This window comes from Tachyglossus aculeatus, chromosome 16, assembly GCF_015852505.1.
Source record: "Tachyglossus aculeatus isolate mTacAcu1 chromosome 16, mTacAcu1.pri, whole genome shotgun sequence".
Lineage (NCBI taxonomy): Eukaryota > Metazoa > Chordata > Mammalia > Monotremata > Tachyglossidae > Tachyglossus > Tachyglossus aculeatus.
In genome coordinates, this window is record NC_052081.1 from 5,729,760 (window position 1) to 5,746,648 (window position 16,889).

Consider the following 16,889-nt stretch of genomic DNA (forward strand, 5'->3'; position numbering starts at 1 on the left):
ATTCCCACTTTTAGAGCTTTCGGTGCCCTCCTTGAAGCTTCAGTGCCTCCCTGTATCTTCAGTGAGGGGCCACAGAAGCAAAAAAGGCCTGGTCATCTTAGAAACTGAGTCAATGGCCTAGGATCGCTTCCCATTAGTGGTAATAATGATACTGCACGGAGCATTCAAGGGATGCAACGCACTGTATTCAGTGCGTAGGGAAATACAACAACAACACCACAAAAAGTGACACGTTCCCTGCCCACAAGTTATTGCTTCAGCCTACGTAGGTGGTAAGCTTTCAACTGAGAATACTGCACATAAATATACATACATATTTGCTTCAACACAATTGTACCTCCATTGGTTTTTAAAAGCAGAACATTCAGTGTTACAGGACTACTTTACATGAGAGGATATTGACCATTTGCATTATAAGAAATAGCTGGAAGAGGATCCCTGAAACTCTATAAACCCACTAATTGTGCGACCTTTACCCTCTTGTGACTTTGAATCCCTTACCTGAGTTAAAAAAATATGGGGAAGATAAAGGTGGGTTTCATAGTTTACACCGTAGAAAACCCAAATGGGAAGAAGGAAATTATTATTATTATTATTGTTATTAGTGATAATAATAAGAATGAGGATGGTGGGACTTACTAAGTGCCTATTAGAATACTGTGCTGGGGTAGATTAAGGATAATCAGAATGGACCCAGTCCCAGTCTCACATGGGACTCACAGTCTTAAAAGGAGGGAGAACAGTTATTTTATCCCCATTTTAGACTGTGAGCCCACTGTTGTGTAGGGACTGTCTCTATATGTTGCCAACTTGTACTTCCCAAGCGCTTAGTACAGTGCTCTGCACACAGTAAGCGCTCAATAAATATGATTGATGATGATTTTATGGCTGAGGAAACTGAGGCCCAGAGAAGTTAAATGATTTGCCCAAATTCTAGAGGAGTGCATATTCCCCAGCCTCCATGTTGGCTTCATTAGCAACGGAGCTTTTCGCTGCTGCACTTGCACTAGATATTGGCCTCCCTTGAAGAAAATCACCCAGTGGGTGGAAAAGCGGGCCAGTTTGGACCAGCAGAGATGGTGAAACATACGTCCATACATGGCCCAGTAGACACTACCTGCTTTCTGGACAGGACCGTAGGAGATCCTGCAATTTTTCTTTTTTAGGACTAGAACACTTCCGCCACCACTTAAGTGACTTCCGAGTGGCCCCAATTTACGCCACAAATGTTTTACTCTACGATATCCCACAGGGATTAAAGTGATCCGGCTCTGTGCCGTGCAACTCCGCTATCCTGAGCCCTCCAGGAAAGGGTTTGGCTAATAGCCTTCAGAGCTCTCATCAGCTTGTCTCCCAGGAGCGCTTAGTACAGTGCTCTGCACAAAGTAAGCGCTCAATAAATACGATTGAGACACTAGAAATTTGGAAAAAAAGGAAAGCTTGTTAGCAGCAAGTTCCTCAAGGGTTCCTGAAGCCCTTGACCGATATTATCAGTCCTCATGGTGGCTCCCGGGAGGAAAGTAGCCAGAAATCCTGGGTCTCCCATTGTTCAAGTGGGAGATACGAGAGAGGACGAGGTTCTCTGAAGATCATACCGTGAATCCGAAAGGCCTGGGGCTCAAATCTCAAGATTTGCTGAGCGCCTATGATTTACCTACAAAACAGCAGGCTCTCTCCCTTTAGGGAGTGCCTTCCTGTGGTTTATACAAAAATACATCAAAGAAGAAACTGAACAGAATGGTTTCCTGGTGAAAGTTAGGGGTCATTTAACCCTTGGCTTCCCAGCCTTAATCTTTGGCAATTTCTCTCGGGCGTAAGAGGAGGATCTTGGACCAGAGAAAGACCTTCTTGACAATAAGGACGATTGCTGTTTGGAGTAGCTTCCATTTTCTTTCCTGAGGATGGCAAACGAACCTTCAGTACCTGACAAAAAACAAACAAACAAAAAAATCACAATATTAAAACACTTCAAGGGACAATTCAGTTTTTAAATCTGAACTACTTCTGTAAACATTTGAATTCCTGTCCTCCCTCCATTACAGAGCAAGTCCCTTGTGGGATGGGAACGTATCATGACTTTATTCTGTGCTTCTCAAGTGCCTAGGACAGTGTACCACATTAACTGGGCACTCAATGAAAACTAATGCTAGGACTACACTTTAGCTTGCTGTTTACAGGCAGTTTTCATTCACACCATGTTTTTCATGGTATTTGTTAAGCGCTTAGTGTGTGGTGGAAAAATGGCTATGAACTTGAAGAATGACTATAGTCTGGGCCCAGTAAATGAAATATCTTACCTTATCTCTTTGGAGTTAGATCAGCTCTGAAGTAGTTTGGTAGGTACCATCCGAATTAAGGCTTTGGCAGCTACTGTAAAAGACACAGGGAAAGACATGGTTGACAACTAATCTCCAGTGTAGATAGAAATATATAGCCCCACTTAATATGAAATGTCATGTTTTAGAGAGGCAGGGATTCAACTTACCTAGCAGGAGTGAATTTCTTTGCTGTAAAGGAAAGAAAGCAAGCCATTAGGGTGCTGTAATAAGTGAAAGTAAAAGATCACTAGGCTGTAAACTATTTCCCCTTTCTTTCTAATAAAAGAGGCAACCCTATTATCTCTGCCATACCTCCTGCCCTCCTTTTTTGTTATCTTTGAAGTTTGGTTCACTTTTTCAAAACAGTGGTTAGCAACCACTATGCTAAGAGGAACAAAAACAACATTCTTTATTCACCTTCTGCACTGCTCTCTCCCCCCGATTAGCCAATCGATTAATCAATCTCTTGTATTGATTGAGTGCTTACTGTGTGCAGAGCACTCTTTTAAGCACTTGAGAGTGTACAATATAACAGAGTTGGTAGACATGTTCCCTGCCCACAGCGAGCTTACAATCTAAGGGCACCATTTTCTAGCTGTCCCCCTCTCCCACCACATGAAGAACTCAGCTGTGGAATCCTGGAAATTCTCTCTGATTTCAATCCTGACAATGGAAAGACACCAATATCTTTCCCCCACATCTTCCTTATAACCCTAACCCTAATCAATCCCCCCCCCAACCCCAGTCCCTCACCTTTTTTTCTGAGGCGTTTGGCGAGCCAGAGAAGGAACGAGGCCGTTGACAGGAGGGAAGTTCCGGTGACTGCCATTCCAACTGCTAAGTAGGTGGTTGTCTCTGTGGGAGCTAGAGGAACCAGAGGGAACAGAAGAATGTCTGTGAGATCAGGATGAAGAGGGACTGAAGCCAGTCTACCTGACTGACTCTTCCAGAGAACTGCTAGTCAGATCTGACTTTGCAATTAGGTCAATTACGTCAAAACTAAGAGATAAGCAGCATGACCTAATGGATAGAGCCCTAGCCTTGGAGTCAAAGGACCTGGGTTTTAATTCTAACTCCACCACTTGACTGCTGTGTGACCTTGAGTATGTCACTTCACTTCTCTAGGCCTTAGTTTCCTCAACAGTGAAATGGGGATTAAGACTGTGAGCCCCACGTGGGACATGGACTGTGCCCAACCTGATTACCTTGAATCTACCCCAGTGCTTACAGCAGTGTCAGGCACGTAGTGAGCACTTAATAAATACTATTAAAAAAAATTGGAATGGAGGAAAAGGGTGGCTTTCTGCTCTCCCTGCTCTGTTTGTCTTCCCCTCCACTCCAGCAGAAAGCAGGGCTTCTCCAAGCAGGGCTGGGCAGGCCGGGAGAAGAGAAAAACATACCCTCACAGGTGGGCAGGGTCGCAGACCAGCTTCCTGTAGAATCACACTTGAGGGCAGCGGAACCATTGAGCTTCCATCCTTCTGGGCATCCAAATTCACAAACGGTGCCAAAGAGAAAGTTCCCGATAGGGTGAGAACAGTTCATGATGCTCTTCTCTGGGGCAGTCAAGGTTGCACATTGTACCACTGAAACATAAGAATTATACCAAGTCAAGAAAAGTTCCTCTATTAGAGGGTAAGCTCCTTGAGGGCAGGGAATATATCATTTCTTTCTGGTGTGGTTTCCTAAGTACTTAGAACTGTGTCCAACCTGATTGCCTTGTATCTACCCAGCAGTTAGTACAGTGCCTGGCACAAAGTAAGAGTTAACAAATACCACAATTACTATTATTATTAGCAGTAATAGTATAGCACACTGCACCCATTGAGCACTCAATTAATATTATTTCTTCCATTATTAATGAAAGTCTTGTTGCTGTGAAGAACGTGCTCTGCATTCTACTGTGGAAATAGTGTGTGGCTATTATTATTCTTGAATTTGTTAAGCACTTACTCTATGACAAACACTCTTCTAAGATAATCAGGTTGGACACAGTCCCCGTCCCACATGGGGCTCACAGTCTAATGGGGAGGGAGAAGAGATATTAAATTTTACAGATGAAGAAACTGAGGCACAGAGAAGTGAAATGACTTGCCCAAAGTCACACAGCAGGTTAAGAGGCGGAACCAGGATTAGAACCCATATCTTCTGATTCCCAGGCCTACACTCTTTCCATTAGGCCACACTGCTCCCGACTGCTGATGTTACAAGACTAGCTGGCGTATTCCACCCAGCTGGTCTGTGAAATCCCCTGGGAAACTTGTTCTGCGGGACAGTCTCATAGGCCTTGTCTAACTGGCAGTGCCTGTTCTAGGTTTGAGGGTCCACCCAAGTCCCAGGCCTCTTCCCTATCTTTGAAAGGGAGACCTACCTTTACAAGTGGGGATTCGTTGGGTCCACTCTCCCCGCGTGTTGCACTTAAGATGGGCCGATCCTTGTAGCGCGAAGCCCTCCTCACAGAAGGCATCGCAGGCTGTCCCGTAGGCAAATTTTCCACTGGAAGGGTGGGAGCACTGCAAAGAGCCGTGTGTAGGTCCTTCGACGGCTTCACATTTTACAGCTGTAACACACAAACGCACCCACATGAACAATCAGTTTTCCTCACACCAAGGAAGACAGTGTAAGGAACAAAGAGGTTGCGATTTCAAGACTTCATCTCAGGAAATTTTACCTTCGCATGTGGGCTGTTCTCCTTCCCACTCCCCGGTCTCGCCACACCGAAGATTAGCCGAACCCCTCAGGGAGAAGCCGTCCTCACAGGAGAACGCACAGCTGGAGCCACTTTGGAAGTTTCCAGAAGAACAAAGCATATTGCCTCTCTCTGGGATGGAGGGTGGGGTGCACAGGACAGCTAATAAGACACAAAGGACCAGTGTTGGGATGGTGAGGAAACCCGGAGTCCGTTTGGTGGCGGGGATGGTACAACACCAGAACCATTTTTACAATTCAGGGAAAGTAGAGTTGCCTATTCTGGGAGGTGTGTAATACCAGGGATTTCTTGGGGAAGACTGTTTTGGTCACTAGGCTCGGCAGAAACACTGAGAGCCCAAATGGCTCAAAGGCTTTTCATTTCTGAAAACCAGGCTTCCTCTAGATTGGGTCTAAGAGATCTTGGCTTGAGCCATTTGGTTTCCCATTTGGTTCCCTCATCTGAAAGCAGCATGGCCTAGTGGAAAGAGAACAGGCCTGGGAGTCAGAGGACCCGAGTTCTAATCCAGCTCTGCCCCTTGCCTGCGGTGAGACCGTGGGCAAGTCACTTCACTTTCCGGACTTCAGTTTCCTCATCTGTAAAATGGGGATTCAGTGCTTGTTCTCCCTCCTTCTTGGACTGGGAGCCCCATGTTGGGCAGGAAATATGTCCAACTTTATTAACTCATCTTCCCCAGTGCTTAGAACAGTGCTCGACATATAGTAATCATTATTACTAGTACTGTTATATGGGATTTATCATTAGATTGACTGCTCTGGGCAACTGAGAGGAAGAATCCCAATGGTCTGTGTGATACGGCAGAGAGAAAACTTATATGAATGCTCAGGACATTGGTGTCATAATGCTTAGAACTGCGTCTTACTTTCTGCCCAGCTTTTACTCTCCCACTCACCCTCCACACCAAACCCCAGCTGATAGTTCACTCAGGAAGGGCAGAGTACATGGTTTAGAGTCCTGAAAAGATAATGACTGATTCTTCCATGGGAACCCACAGGATATGTGGGAAATAGAAAAAAGCTATCCAAGCTTACTCACCTTCACAAGTTGGGACTTCCTCTGTCCAACGCCCAGGGCTGACACAGCGGAGACTCTGAGCGCCCTGGAGGGAAAACCCTTTTGAACAGCTGAAATTACAGGTGGTACCCAGCTCCAGGCTCTCAGAATCGTGAGAACAGTCCAACATGGCAGCCTCTGGGGTCTTTGGGCGCTCACAGACCATTGCTACAGGACAAAGATGGAAAGGTCAAGGGTTAGAACCTGTATCTCAATCCAATCAATCATATTGAGCGCTTACTGTGTGCAGAGCACTGTACTAAGTGCTTGGGAAGTACAAGTTGTCAACATATAGAGACAGTCCCTACCCAACAGTGGGCTCACAGTCTAAATACCCTCCTTTCATTGGAAGAGATGAAGTGCCTTGACATGCCCTCCAGGTGTTCAATAAAGTCCCATTAATGCTTATGATAATGGCAGTTATAAAGGATCTCAGAAGCTGGCTGTGAGTCCACGCAAGGACTCATTGGATAAATGACCACCCAAATTCTACTGTGACTTCAACAAGTCTGGTTGAATGGCTACTCTGGCCCTCAGCCATTATAGATTTGCATTTCTGTTGACATAACTCAGGGTCAGCCAGTTCTAGAAACCTCTGTTGAGCTCTCCTAAACACTGAGCGCTGTGCTTGGCACCCAGGTGACGTGTAATGAATACCGGGAAGCAGCCTGGCTTAGTAGATAGAGCACGGGACTGGGAGTCAGAAGGATTTGGGTTCTAATCCCGGCTCCATTACATGTCCCCTGTGTGTGACCTCGGACAAGTCACTTAACTTCTTTGGGTCTCAGTTACCTCATCTGTAAAATGGGGATTGTGTGAGCCCCATGGGGGACAGGGACTGAGTCCAACCTGCTTAACGTGTATCTACCCCAGCACTTAGAACAGTTCTTGGCATATAGTAAGCATTTAACGAGTACCATAATTATTATTACCATCATCATCATCATCATCAATCGTATTTATTGAGTGCTTACTATGTGCAGAGCACTGTACTAAGCGCTTGGGAAGTACAAATTGGCAACATATAGAGACAGTCCCTACCCAACAGTGGGCTCACAGTCTAAAAGGGGGAGACAGAGAACAAAACCAAACATACTAAACATACTAAACCAAACATACCACCACCATTTGGTTGCTGCCGAGGGAATAACTGAGTTTAAAACTTCATGTGGCTCCTGATCTGATCTCCCTGGATACTGCTCCATTGCCCAGGCTTAGCTAACTAGACATCCAACAGCTCATGGTGTAAGGAGAGAGAGAGAGAGCACTTTTAAAGAAGGACTCGAGGCCTACCTTCACAGGTTGGAATGTCTTCTGTCCATTTTCCCCGTGGATTACACTCAAGCTGAGCTGCTCCCCATAACTTGAATCCTTCTGAGCAGGTGAAGTGACAGGTTGAGTGGAGAGAGAATTGTCCACTGAGAGAATGGTTACACGTCATGGAGCCATGTTGGGGCTGGCTGAGAGCATCACACTTGACCACTGTAACAGAGAAGCACATTTAGTGTGAGTCATGCAGGGATTAGCTGGGCCAGGAAACAAAAATCTTGTCTCTACATAAATCTCAGTCGAAAGTCAGTAGGGGGTAAACTCCTTGAGAGCAGAGATTGTAGCTCTCTCATCCGCCAAGCTAGCTCTCTCATCCGCCAAGCTAGCTCTCTTCCTCCCTTCAAGGCCCTGCTGAGAGCTCACCTCCTCCAGGAGGCCTTCCCAGACTGAGCCCCTTCTTTCCTCTCCCCTCGTCCCCCTCTCCATCCCCCCGTCTTACCTCCTTCCCTTCCCCACAGCACCTGTATATATGTATATATGGTTGTACATATTTATTACTCTATTTATTTATTTATTTATTTATTTTACTTGTACATTTCTATCCTACTTATTTTATTTTGTTGGTATGTTTGGTTCTGTTCTCTGTCTCCCCCTTTTAGACTGTGAGCCCACTGTTGGGTAGGGACTGTCTCTATGTGATGCCAATTTGTACTTCCCAAGCGCTTAGTACAGTGCTCTGCACATAGTATGCGCTCAATAAATACGATTGATTGATTGATTGATTGATTGATTGATTAATACATGGTAAGTGGTCAATAGTAAGTGGTCAGTAGTTACCACTGATTGATTGGTTGATTGACTGTTTGAAAGAAACCTTACCTTCACACTTGGGCTGCTCCCTATCCCACTTCCCCGAAGAGCCGCACTGAAGCCTGTCTGAGCCCTTGAGCACAAATCCCTCCTGGCAGGCAAACGTGCAGTTGGTTTTCCAAGGGAAACTTCCCGAAGGTTGAGAGCAGGTCATCGTTCCGTGATCGGGATCTGTCAGGCTCCCACACTCCACCACTGGAAATTAGAAATGACCAGTGAATTTTACAATGAATTTTACAGTGAATTTTTTTTTTCTTTAAACAATGTATTTCGGGAGGGAACATCTCGATGTATTTTTGCTGGAGATTGATAGAATTTCATGCAAGAAGCATTTCCTGCTGCCTGAAAAATAGTTTGGCATATGGAACCTAAAGTCCAGGATTGTGTTGGAAGTGGGCAGGTGGAGGAGAGAGGAACTAACTACTACTACACTAGAAGTACACGAGAAGCAGCGTGGCTCAGTGGAAAGAGCCCGGGCTTTGGAGGTCATGGGTTCAAATCCTGGCTCTGCTAATTGTCAGCTGTGTGACTTTGGGCAAATCACTTAATTTCTTTGTGCCTCAGTTACCTCATCTGTAAAATGGGGATTAAGACTGTGAGCCCCCCATGGGACAACCTGATCACCTTGTAACCTCCCCAGAGCTTAGAACAGTGCTTTGCACATGATAAGCGCTTAATAAATGCCATCATTACTTCATTCCTCTAAAGAGTTAGTTACCTTTACAGGCTGGGAGTGGAGCACTCCAGTGTCCAGATGAAGTACATTGCACTGATTCATCAACAGTTGGGATGTGCCCTTCTTCACAGTGAACGGAACAGGTCGAATTGTAACTGAAGTTCCCCACTGGATGGTGGCAATTGAGGGTCCCTTGTTTGGGGGTCACCGGCGCTTCACAGGTCACAACTGCAAAGGAACAGAATAATAATAATTCATTCATTCAGTCAGTCATATTTATTGAGCACTTACTGTACTAAGCACTTGAAAAGTACAAGTTGGCAACATGTGGAGACGATCCCTACCCAATAACGGGCTCACAGTCTAGAAGGGGGAGACAGACAACAAAACAAAACAAATAGACAGGTGTCAAAACCATCAGAATAAATAGAATCATAGCTATGATCATGGTGGCATCTGTTAAGTGCTTACTAGGTGTCTAGTAAGTTACAAGATAAGCAGCATGGCCTAGTGGATAGAGCGCAGGCCTGGGAGTGAGAAGGACCTGGGTTTTAATCCTGGCTCCACCACTTGTCTGCTGCGTGACTTTGGACAAGTAAGTTAACTCTCTATGCCTCAGTTCCCTCATCTGTAAAATGAGGATGAATACTGTGAGCCCTATGTGGTACAGAGCCTGTGTCCAACCTGATTAACTGGTATCTACCTCAGCGCTTAGAACAGTGCCTGGAACTTAGTAAGTGCTTAACAAATACCATAAAAAACGATAATCAGGTCAGACACAGTCCCTGTTCCACAAAAGCCTCACAATCTAAGTAGGAGAGAGAACAGGTATTGAAGCCCCATTGTAGAGGTGAGGAAACTGAGGCACGGAGAAGTGAAGGGGTTTGCCTAAGCAGTCAAGGGGAGGAGCTGGGACTAGAACCCAGCTCCCCTGGCTTTCAGGCCTGCCGGCTTCCCATTAGGTCACACTCCCTCTGACCTCTGAGAGGGAGCATGAACAGGTCTCATTCTTCAACCTTGATTGGGGTACAAGGGGCAGTCACAAGGACCGACTTCCCAGACCACCAGGTAGGAGGAAGGGACAGCCATGAGACCATGTGGGTGGAACAGGTCTTTCTTACCATGCTCACATTCGGACCCGTAGAAGCCAGGGTAGCATTGGCACTGATAGCTGTTGATGGTCTCCACACATTCACCTTGGCTGTTGCAGGAAGATGAGTGACAGGCAGCTGCAACCAAAACAATTATGGTCACAGTTAGTCCCCTGACATGTGAAGTTAGCACAGACGAAGTGCAGTGGCCCAGAAACAAGGCCCGGATTCGGCCCGCGCCCCAGGAACCTCCAATTCGAACTCAAGAACCTTACTGGGCTTGTGTTTCACATTGCCCTACTCAAAACCTCAGTTCTAAATGCACTGGATTTCTTTTCTCTGGTGAAATGCTCCCCTAAAATGGCCCCAACTCAATATTTAGTGAGGAAAATACAAGAACTTTGCCCAGTTCTATTTTGGCATCCCCAAATAGTCTCAGAACTCTGTATTCAATAGCATTTTAGCCATTAAAGTTTCTAAATTAGATGGCACTTTCCCATTAAATGTTTTCCTATGTCTTTTGAAGTGTGAGATGATCATCCCTCCAGATAGAGGACAATCATTTCAATTTTCAATCAATCAGTGGTATTTATTGAGCGTTTTCCAGGTGCAGAGCAATGTACTAAGCACTTGGGAGAGTATAATACAGCAGAATTAGGAGACACGTTCCCTGCTCGTAAATTAGTCCCGCCCAGTCGCATCCCCTACCTGTGTAGCAGAGAGCCCGTTTCTTCTTCATGCAACTTTCGTCATTCCACTTGCCCTGGTGCTTATCTTGCCTCTTGATATAGATCTCCACACAGTCTTCATTGGCCTTCAGATTGTTGGGTTCGTTCTCTGCCCAGTTCATTGCCTCTTCCGTTAGCATCTTCTGGGTCCCCACCCAGGTCCAGATGCCATTGATTTTGCGGATTCCGATCCAGTAGTAACCATTAGAGTAGTTGAATATTTTATTGAGGTGCTGATTTTCCTCGTGGTTCTGAATGGCAACCAAGTCGGTGTATTTTTCCTGACACCATTTCCTGGCAGTTTCGTAGTCCATTTTCTCGATGGAATTATTGTATGACCAGGCGTTGCTCCCTTTAAACACCACCAAAGCTAGAAAGAGAAGCACCAAAGAATCAATAAGGTTTTGTCGTGTGACCCGTTGATTTTGAGAGATTTTCTCAAAAACAAAAAAATATGGGCGTCTATTTTTCTTGGCCTGACAAATTCAACCCATCATGCCTAGAGGGCAAATGCCAAGAATAGCCATTGCCATTTGGTAGATGGCAACTTGGGGTGTCAGAGAAATGAGTTCCTCAAGTTTAATAAGATGTCTGCTTCCCCAAGGTGGGGAAGCAGCATGGCATAGTGGATAGAGCATGGGCCTGGGACTCAGAAGGATCTGGGTTCCAATCCCGGCCTCTGCCACTTGTCTGCTGTGTGACCTTGGATAAGCCACTTCACTTCTCTGAATCTCAGTTACCTCATCTATAAAATGGGGATTAAGACTGTGAGCCCTATATGGGACAAAGGCTGTATCCAACCTGATTAGCTTTTATCAACCCCAGCACATAGAACAGCGCTTGACACATAGTAAGCGCTTAACAAATAGCATCATACCATCATTATTGTATTGTGGGGAATAGAAGCCTCAGTTCCTGACACCCCCGCCCCCAAAACAGTAGCCCCTCCTTAATGGATAATCTAAATAGATCAAAATTTCAACCGCTAAATGAACTAAACACTAAACTTGAACTTAATCTTAAATTTGACTATGGGTTATACCGCCAGGGAGCCTTCCTTGACTTACCTCTCATCTCACCCTGATGTTCATCCCTCTACTGCATCACCTATGCATTTGGGTCTAGACCCTCTAAGTAAACACTTTGCTTCCCCACCCCCAAAGCACTGCTATCCTACTCTGCTGCTTCTCCTAGCTATAATCTGTTTTCACATCTGTCTCCTCAACTAGATTGCAAGCTCCCTTAGGCCAGGTATCATGTCTATCAACTCGATTGTACTCTCCCAAGCGCTAAGTATTTGGCATCCCCAGATAGTCTCAAAACTCTGAATTTCCCAAGTCAATAGCATATAGCATGCTATCAATATTCAATTCAATAGCATAGCAATATTCAATTCAATAGCATAGCCATAGCAGTTCAATAGCATCCTTGGTATATGGTAAGAACTCAGCAAATACCATTGATTAATTGAATGATTGGCCAGAAAAAGAGCCAAATGGAAACCTGTTATTTCTTCAGGCACTAACAAAGAGTGTTATCAAAGTAATGGTCATTTCTCCTAAGTACAGAAGGCAGCGTGACCTACTGGAAAAAGCACAAGATTGGGAGTTCTAGTCCTGGTTCTGCCATTTGCCTGCCCTGTGACCTTGGGCAAGTCTCTTACCAGCCCCGTGACTCAGTTTCTTCATTTGTAAGATAAGGTTAAAATATCTGTCCTCCCTCCTGCTTAGGCTGTGAGCCCCATGTGGAACCGGGGTTGTGTCTGATCTAATAATCTTGAATCTGCCCCAGTGCCTGGTGCATATAAGCCCCTAAAAATGCTATTCACCTCCATCTTTATCACCATCCAACACTCACGGGGGCCTCAGAAAATAAACTACATCATTTCCGTCCCTGGACTAGGCAGTGATTGATTTCCCTTTAACTAGTGGCCCTGATTCAAATGAACATTATCTTACCCAACGCGAGAGCAGATAAGAACCACCGGACAATCATGTTTCTAGGCATCTTGCAAATTCTTGGCTGAACTGAATTCCTCCTGGAGGTATCTGCAAATACAAATGAGATAGAAACGTTGGGACTCTTGATTAGACGATCATTTGTGTCAGAAGACAATTCTGACTGTGAACGCCAAAGTATCAGATTTCAAGCACAGAGGTTCTTTTAAAATTCAGTAGTAGAAATTTGGTGTTCTTAGTACCAACTGTCTCCTGAAAGGCTTCATAGAGATGATTAAAAGCAGGACACTAATTGTTATACTGTACTCTCCCAAACACTTGGTATAGTGCTCTGCAGGCAGTAAGCACTCAATAAACACAATTTAATGAATGAATGAATGGGCATATGTGGTACTATTCGTATCAGAAAGCTGGGTTTAGGCAAGCTGGAAATTAAACAAAGCTACTCCTCCAGATTGCTTCCTGAACCTCTCGATCAGATCCGCGCACTCTGTAGTGAGATGGAAGAAACAAAATTCCTTAAGAACAGTTTGTACTTACAGCTTTGCGATACGATATGGTAGTGGACTCTCTTGACACCCCTAAATGTGAAGCTGTTCCTCTCTTCTGCTGCTGTGGGGGCTTCAGATGCTGTCTTCCGATCCAACAGCTAAGAACTGCTACACACTCTGCTCCTTCTGCTGACGCCCGGCAGCCTTATATCCCTGTGCCGGCTCTTACTTCCTACGAAATTCCCGTGACGCGTCAGCTGGGAATAATGGGAGGATGTCTCCAAATAAGAGAGGGAGAAATTCCGTGAGGAAAAAAAAAATTCTGGGAAAATCCATGGTGACAGAAGCCCAATCTCGCTCTCCCAAACCATTCCCTAGTAACTAGGCAACCCTAAAAGATCCCAAAGCCCCTCAATGTTGGCTCCATGTCTGTATGGCCAGTCAGCTTTGATCAAAGGGGTTCTCTCAGTCTGTGTGTCTGTAAGTATTCCCGGGTTGGGATGTTTTTATTTTTTTTTTAATGGTATTTGTTAAGATCTTGCTATATGCCAGGCACTAAACTAAGTGCTGGGTTAAATACAAGCTAATCAGGCTGGACACAGTCCATATCCCACATGGGGCACACAGTCTTAATCCCCACTTTACAGATGAGGGAACTGAGGCACAGAGAAGTGAAATGACTTTCCCAAGGTCACACAGCAGACAAATGGCAGAGCCAGGATTAGAACCCAGGTATGTAACTTACCTCTAAAAAGCCTTCAAATTACTCTAAATAGCTCCTACATGCTGGTGATAAGCCCTAGAATATGTTGAGCACTTTTATTTTTTCCAAAGCATTTTCACATCAGTTCTCACATTTTACCCAGCAACATCCCTGTGAGGTAAGGTGAGGTGGGAATTATTAGCCCCATTTTATAGATGGGGAAATTATGAGGCCCAGAGGAAGGTTAAATGACTTGCCCAAGGTCATGCAGCTGGCTAATGGCTGAACTGGGACTAGACCACAATCGAATAGTCAGCGCACTGACTGTGTTCTAGAAGCATGGGCAATTAGACTGAAAATGATCCATTGCTGATATTTAATGAGCACCTGTCTAAGCAGAACACTGTACTAAGCACCCAGAGTGTATGACAGAAGCAAAGGGCACTTTCCTGGGACTAAGCCCCACAAAGAACAGGGACTGTGTCAAATCCCCCCATGTATTCTCTCCCAGCACATAGTAAAATGCTCTGTACACAATAAGCACTTAATAAGTGCTATTATTACTACTCCTGCTCAAGGAATTTACAGTCAAACAGGGGAGAGGGACTCAGATTATTTACAAGTAGGGAGAGCAAAGATACAAGTGAAGATGGTAGAGTGAAGTAGCTGTACAAGATAAATGGCATAAATAGTTTTTTTATGGCATTTGTTAAGCACTTACTATGTGCTAGGCTCTGTACTAAGCACTGGGGTAGATATAAGATAATTGGGTTGGACACAGTCGCTGTACCACCTAGGGCTCACAATCTTAATCCCCCTTTTACAGATGAGGTAACGAGGCACAGTGAAGTGACTTGCCTAAGGTCAGACAGAAGGCAAGTGGCAAAGCCGGGATGAGAACCCAGTTCCTCTGGCTCCCAAACCTGTGCTCTTTCTGTTAGGCCTTGCTGCTTCCCATCATATAGTGTCCCAAGTGCTTAATACAGTGCTTTGCACAGAGTAAGCGCTCGATAAGTGGGATCGATTGAATGAATGAAAGAATCTTCTGCAATGATGCTAGGATAGAGCAGTAGGAACTGAATCAGGAAGACTAACATGTCCTCTGGGAGACTGAGAGGTGGGGTACCATCAAGACATCAAAATTCAGACCAAATTGAAGGTCTCTGGGAAATTCACCTAGTTCCATCTGCCACACCCAACTTCTAGGGCAGTCCCTCCAGTACCACCTTTGCACCGCACCTAACATCCAAGGGCAAGAGAAGGTGATGGTGTGACAGTAGTGTGCAGTTCACCATGCCAGCTGTCAAGTATTGAGCCAGCTCTGTTTCTACATCATCCCGAAAAAGCAGGTTTGAAGAGTTCAGCTGAGGGGGCGATCAGTCATTAAACCCCTTTTTCCTTGATCCCCAGATTGCTCAATCAGTCGTGGTATTTATTGAGCACTTACTGTGTGCAGAGCGCTTGGGAGAGTACAATACAACAATAAACAGACACATTCCCTGTCCACAGTGAGCTTACAGTCTAGAATCAAAGACAGGATTCCTGAGCCCTTTTCCTTCCTCCAGGATCCTAATCAATCAATCAGTCAATCAATCAATTGTATGTATTGAGTGCTTACTGTGTGCAGAGCACTGTACTAAGTGCTTGGGAAGTACAAGTTGGCAACATATAGAGACAGTCCCTACCCAACAGTGGGCTCACAGTCTTGTCCATCTCCCCCTCTAGTCTGTAAGCTCGCTGTGGGCAGGGAATGTGTCTGTTTATTGTTCTATTGTTCTCTCCCAAGTGTTTAGTACAGTGCTTTGCCCACAATAATAGCTCAATAAATACGACTGAATGAATGAATCTCCAATCTCTGGAGGCTGGAAGCAAGATCAGTGAGAAAGGGACTGTTTGTTTTTTCTGTTTGAAGTTTTGGTTTGGGGTTTTTTTTTGACAATGGATAAATTAGGATCATTTTCCAGGCTAATAAATAGTTGGCTAGTGACAGGAAATGAATCTTGGATGGGGCAGTGTGACATCCAACGTCTTGGGTACTGACCCGTGCTTCTGACAGTCACTAAAAATGAGGTTCCAGAAGGCATCAGTCTGCCAACAATGTCTGTCCCATCCCACTTGACTGGGCAAGACAGGTGAGAAGAATGGACAGCAGCTAGACATTCAAAGAGCCTCCCTACAGCAAGCTGAGACAGAGCAACTGTAAACACAGTAAAGGCCCAATAAAGCAAACTTGAAACTAATGTGGCAGAGCAGAAGACAAGGACAGCAGATTACAGATCAGCCTGGTAGATGTACAGTGAGAAATAAAGTGACTGTCTTAGAACAGAGGCTTTGGGAAGATTGAGAGAGAGAGAACAAAACCAGTTATTGTGGGTAACGAATGCAAGAGTGGAGGAAAGGGCTGTCTCCATCAGATATGGTGGCTTTCACACATTGGTGCTAGTAGTCACACTTGCACGTGTCAATAAAAATCTCATTATGGGTAGCAACTATTTGGACCCCAAAGCACAACTAAATAGCCCAGGTTCAAATTTCTCCCTAAAGGATTCCGCTTACTGGGAGCTTGGATGTATGTCATTGCCCCAGGGTGATTTGTTACTTGCTGCTTCTCAATCAATCAGTGATATTTATTAAGCGCTTGCTGTATTTGTGGCACTGAACTAAGTTTGTGGGAGAGTCCAATAAATTGGGTTTGTAGATACAATCCCTGCCCTCAAGGAGTTTAGCAACCTAGTGGAGGAATTTACCTATCATTATTATTATTATATGCTTACTATGTGTCAAGCATTGTGCTAAGCACTGGGGTAGATACAAGTTAGTGAGGGCAGTTGCAATCCCTGTCCCAAATGGGACTCACAGGCTTAATAGGAGGGAGACCAGGCATTGAATCCCCATTTTACAGATTTGGAAACTGAGGCACAGAGCTGTGAAGTAAGTTGCCCAAGGTCACACAGCAGGCAACTGGCAGAGCCAGAATGAGAACATGGGTTCTCTTGATTCCCAGGCCCGTGCTCTTTCCGCT

The 16,889-nt window shown here is 45.0% G+C and overlaps 1 protein-coding gene across 1 annotated transcript; it reads right to left on the reverse strand.

Moving 5' to 3' along the window:
* Positions 1 to 1,802: 1,802 nt before the first annotated feature.
* SELE (selectin E) lies at positions 1,803 to 13,278 on the reverse strand. Its single transcript, XM_038758408.1, has 14 exons — positions 13,214 to 13,278; positions 12,674 to 12,763; positions 10,696 to 11,085; positions 10,018 to 10,125; positions 8,939 to 9,124; positions 8,230 to 8,415; positions 7,375 to 7,563; positions 4,990 to 5,169; positions 4,690 to 4,878; positions 3,719 to 3,904; positions 3,072 to 3,182; positions 2,486 to 2,507; positions 2,298 to 2,370; positions 1,803 to 1,923 (listed from the first exon to the last, which is right to left on the reverse strand). Exons 2-13 carry the CDS (start codon positions 12,720 to 12,722, stop codon positions 2,313 to 2,315), a joined length of 1,854 nt encoding a protein of 617 aa, XP_038614336.1. The 5' UTR covers positions 12,723 to 12,763; positions 13,214 to 13,278; the 3' UTR covers positions 1,803 to 1,923; positions 2,298 to 2,312.
* Positions 13,279 to 16,889: the final 3,611 nt, after the last annotated feature.

Excerpts from the sequence above, each read along its gene's own strand:
- SELE (XM_038758408.1), bottom strand. The coding sequence starts at position 12,722 with ATGCCTAGAAACATGATTGTCCGGTGGTTCTTATCTGCTCTCGCGTTG. Across the intron at positions 5,170-7,374 it reads AGACATTCCAACCTGTGAAG|CTGTCCTGTGCACCCCACCC; the intron begins GTAGGCCTCGAG and ends GTGTCTTATTAG. Across the intron at positions 2,371-2,485 it reads AAGAAATTCACTCCTGCTAG|TAGCTGCCAAAGCCTTAATT; the intron begins GTAAGTTGAATC and ends TGTCTTTTACAG.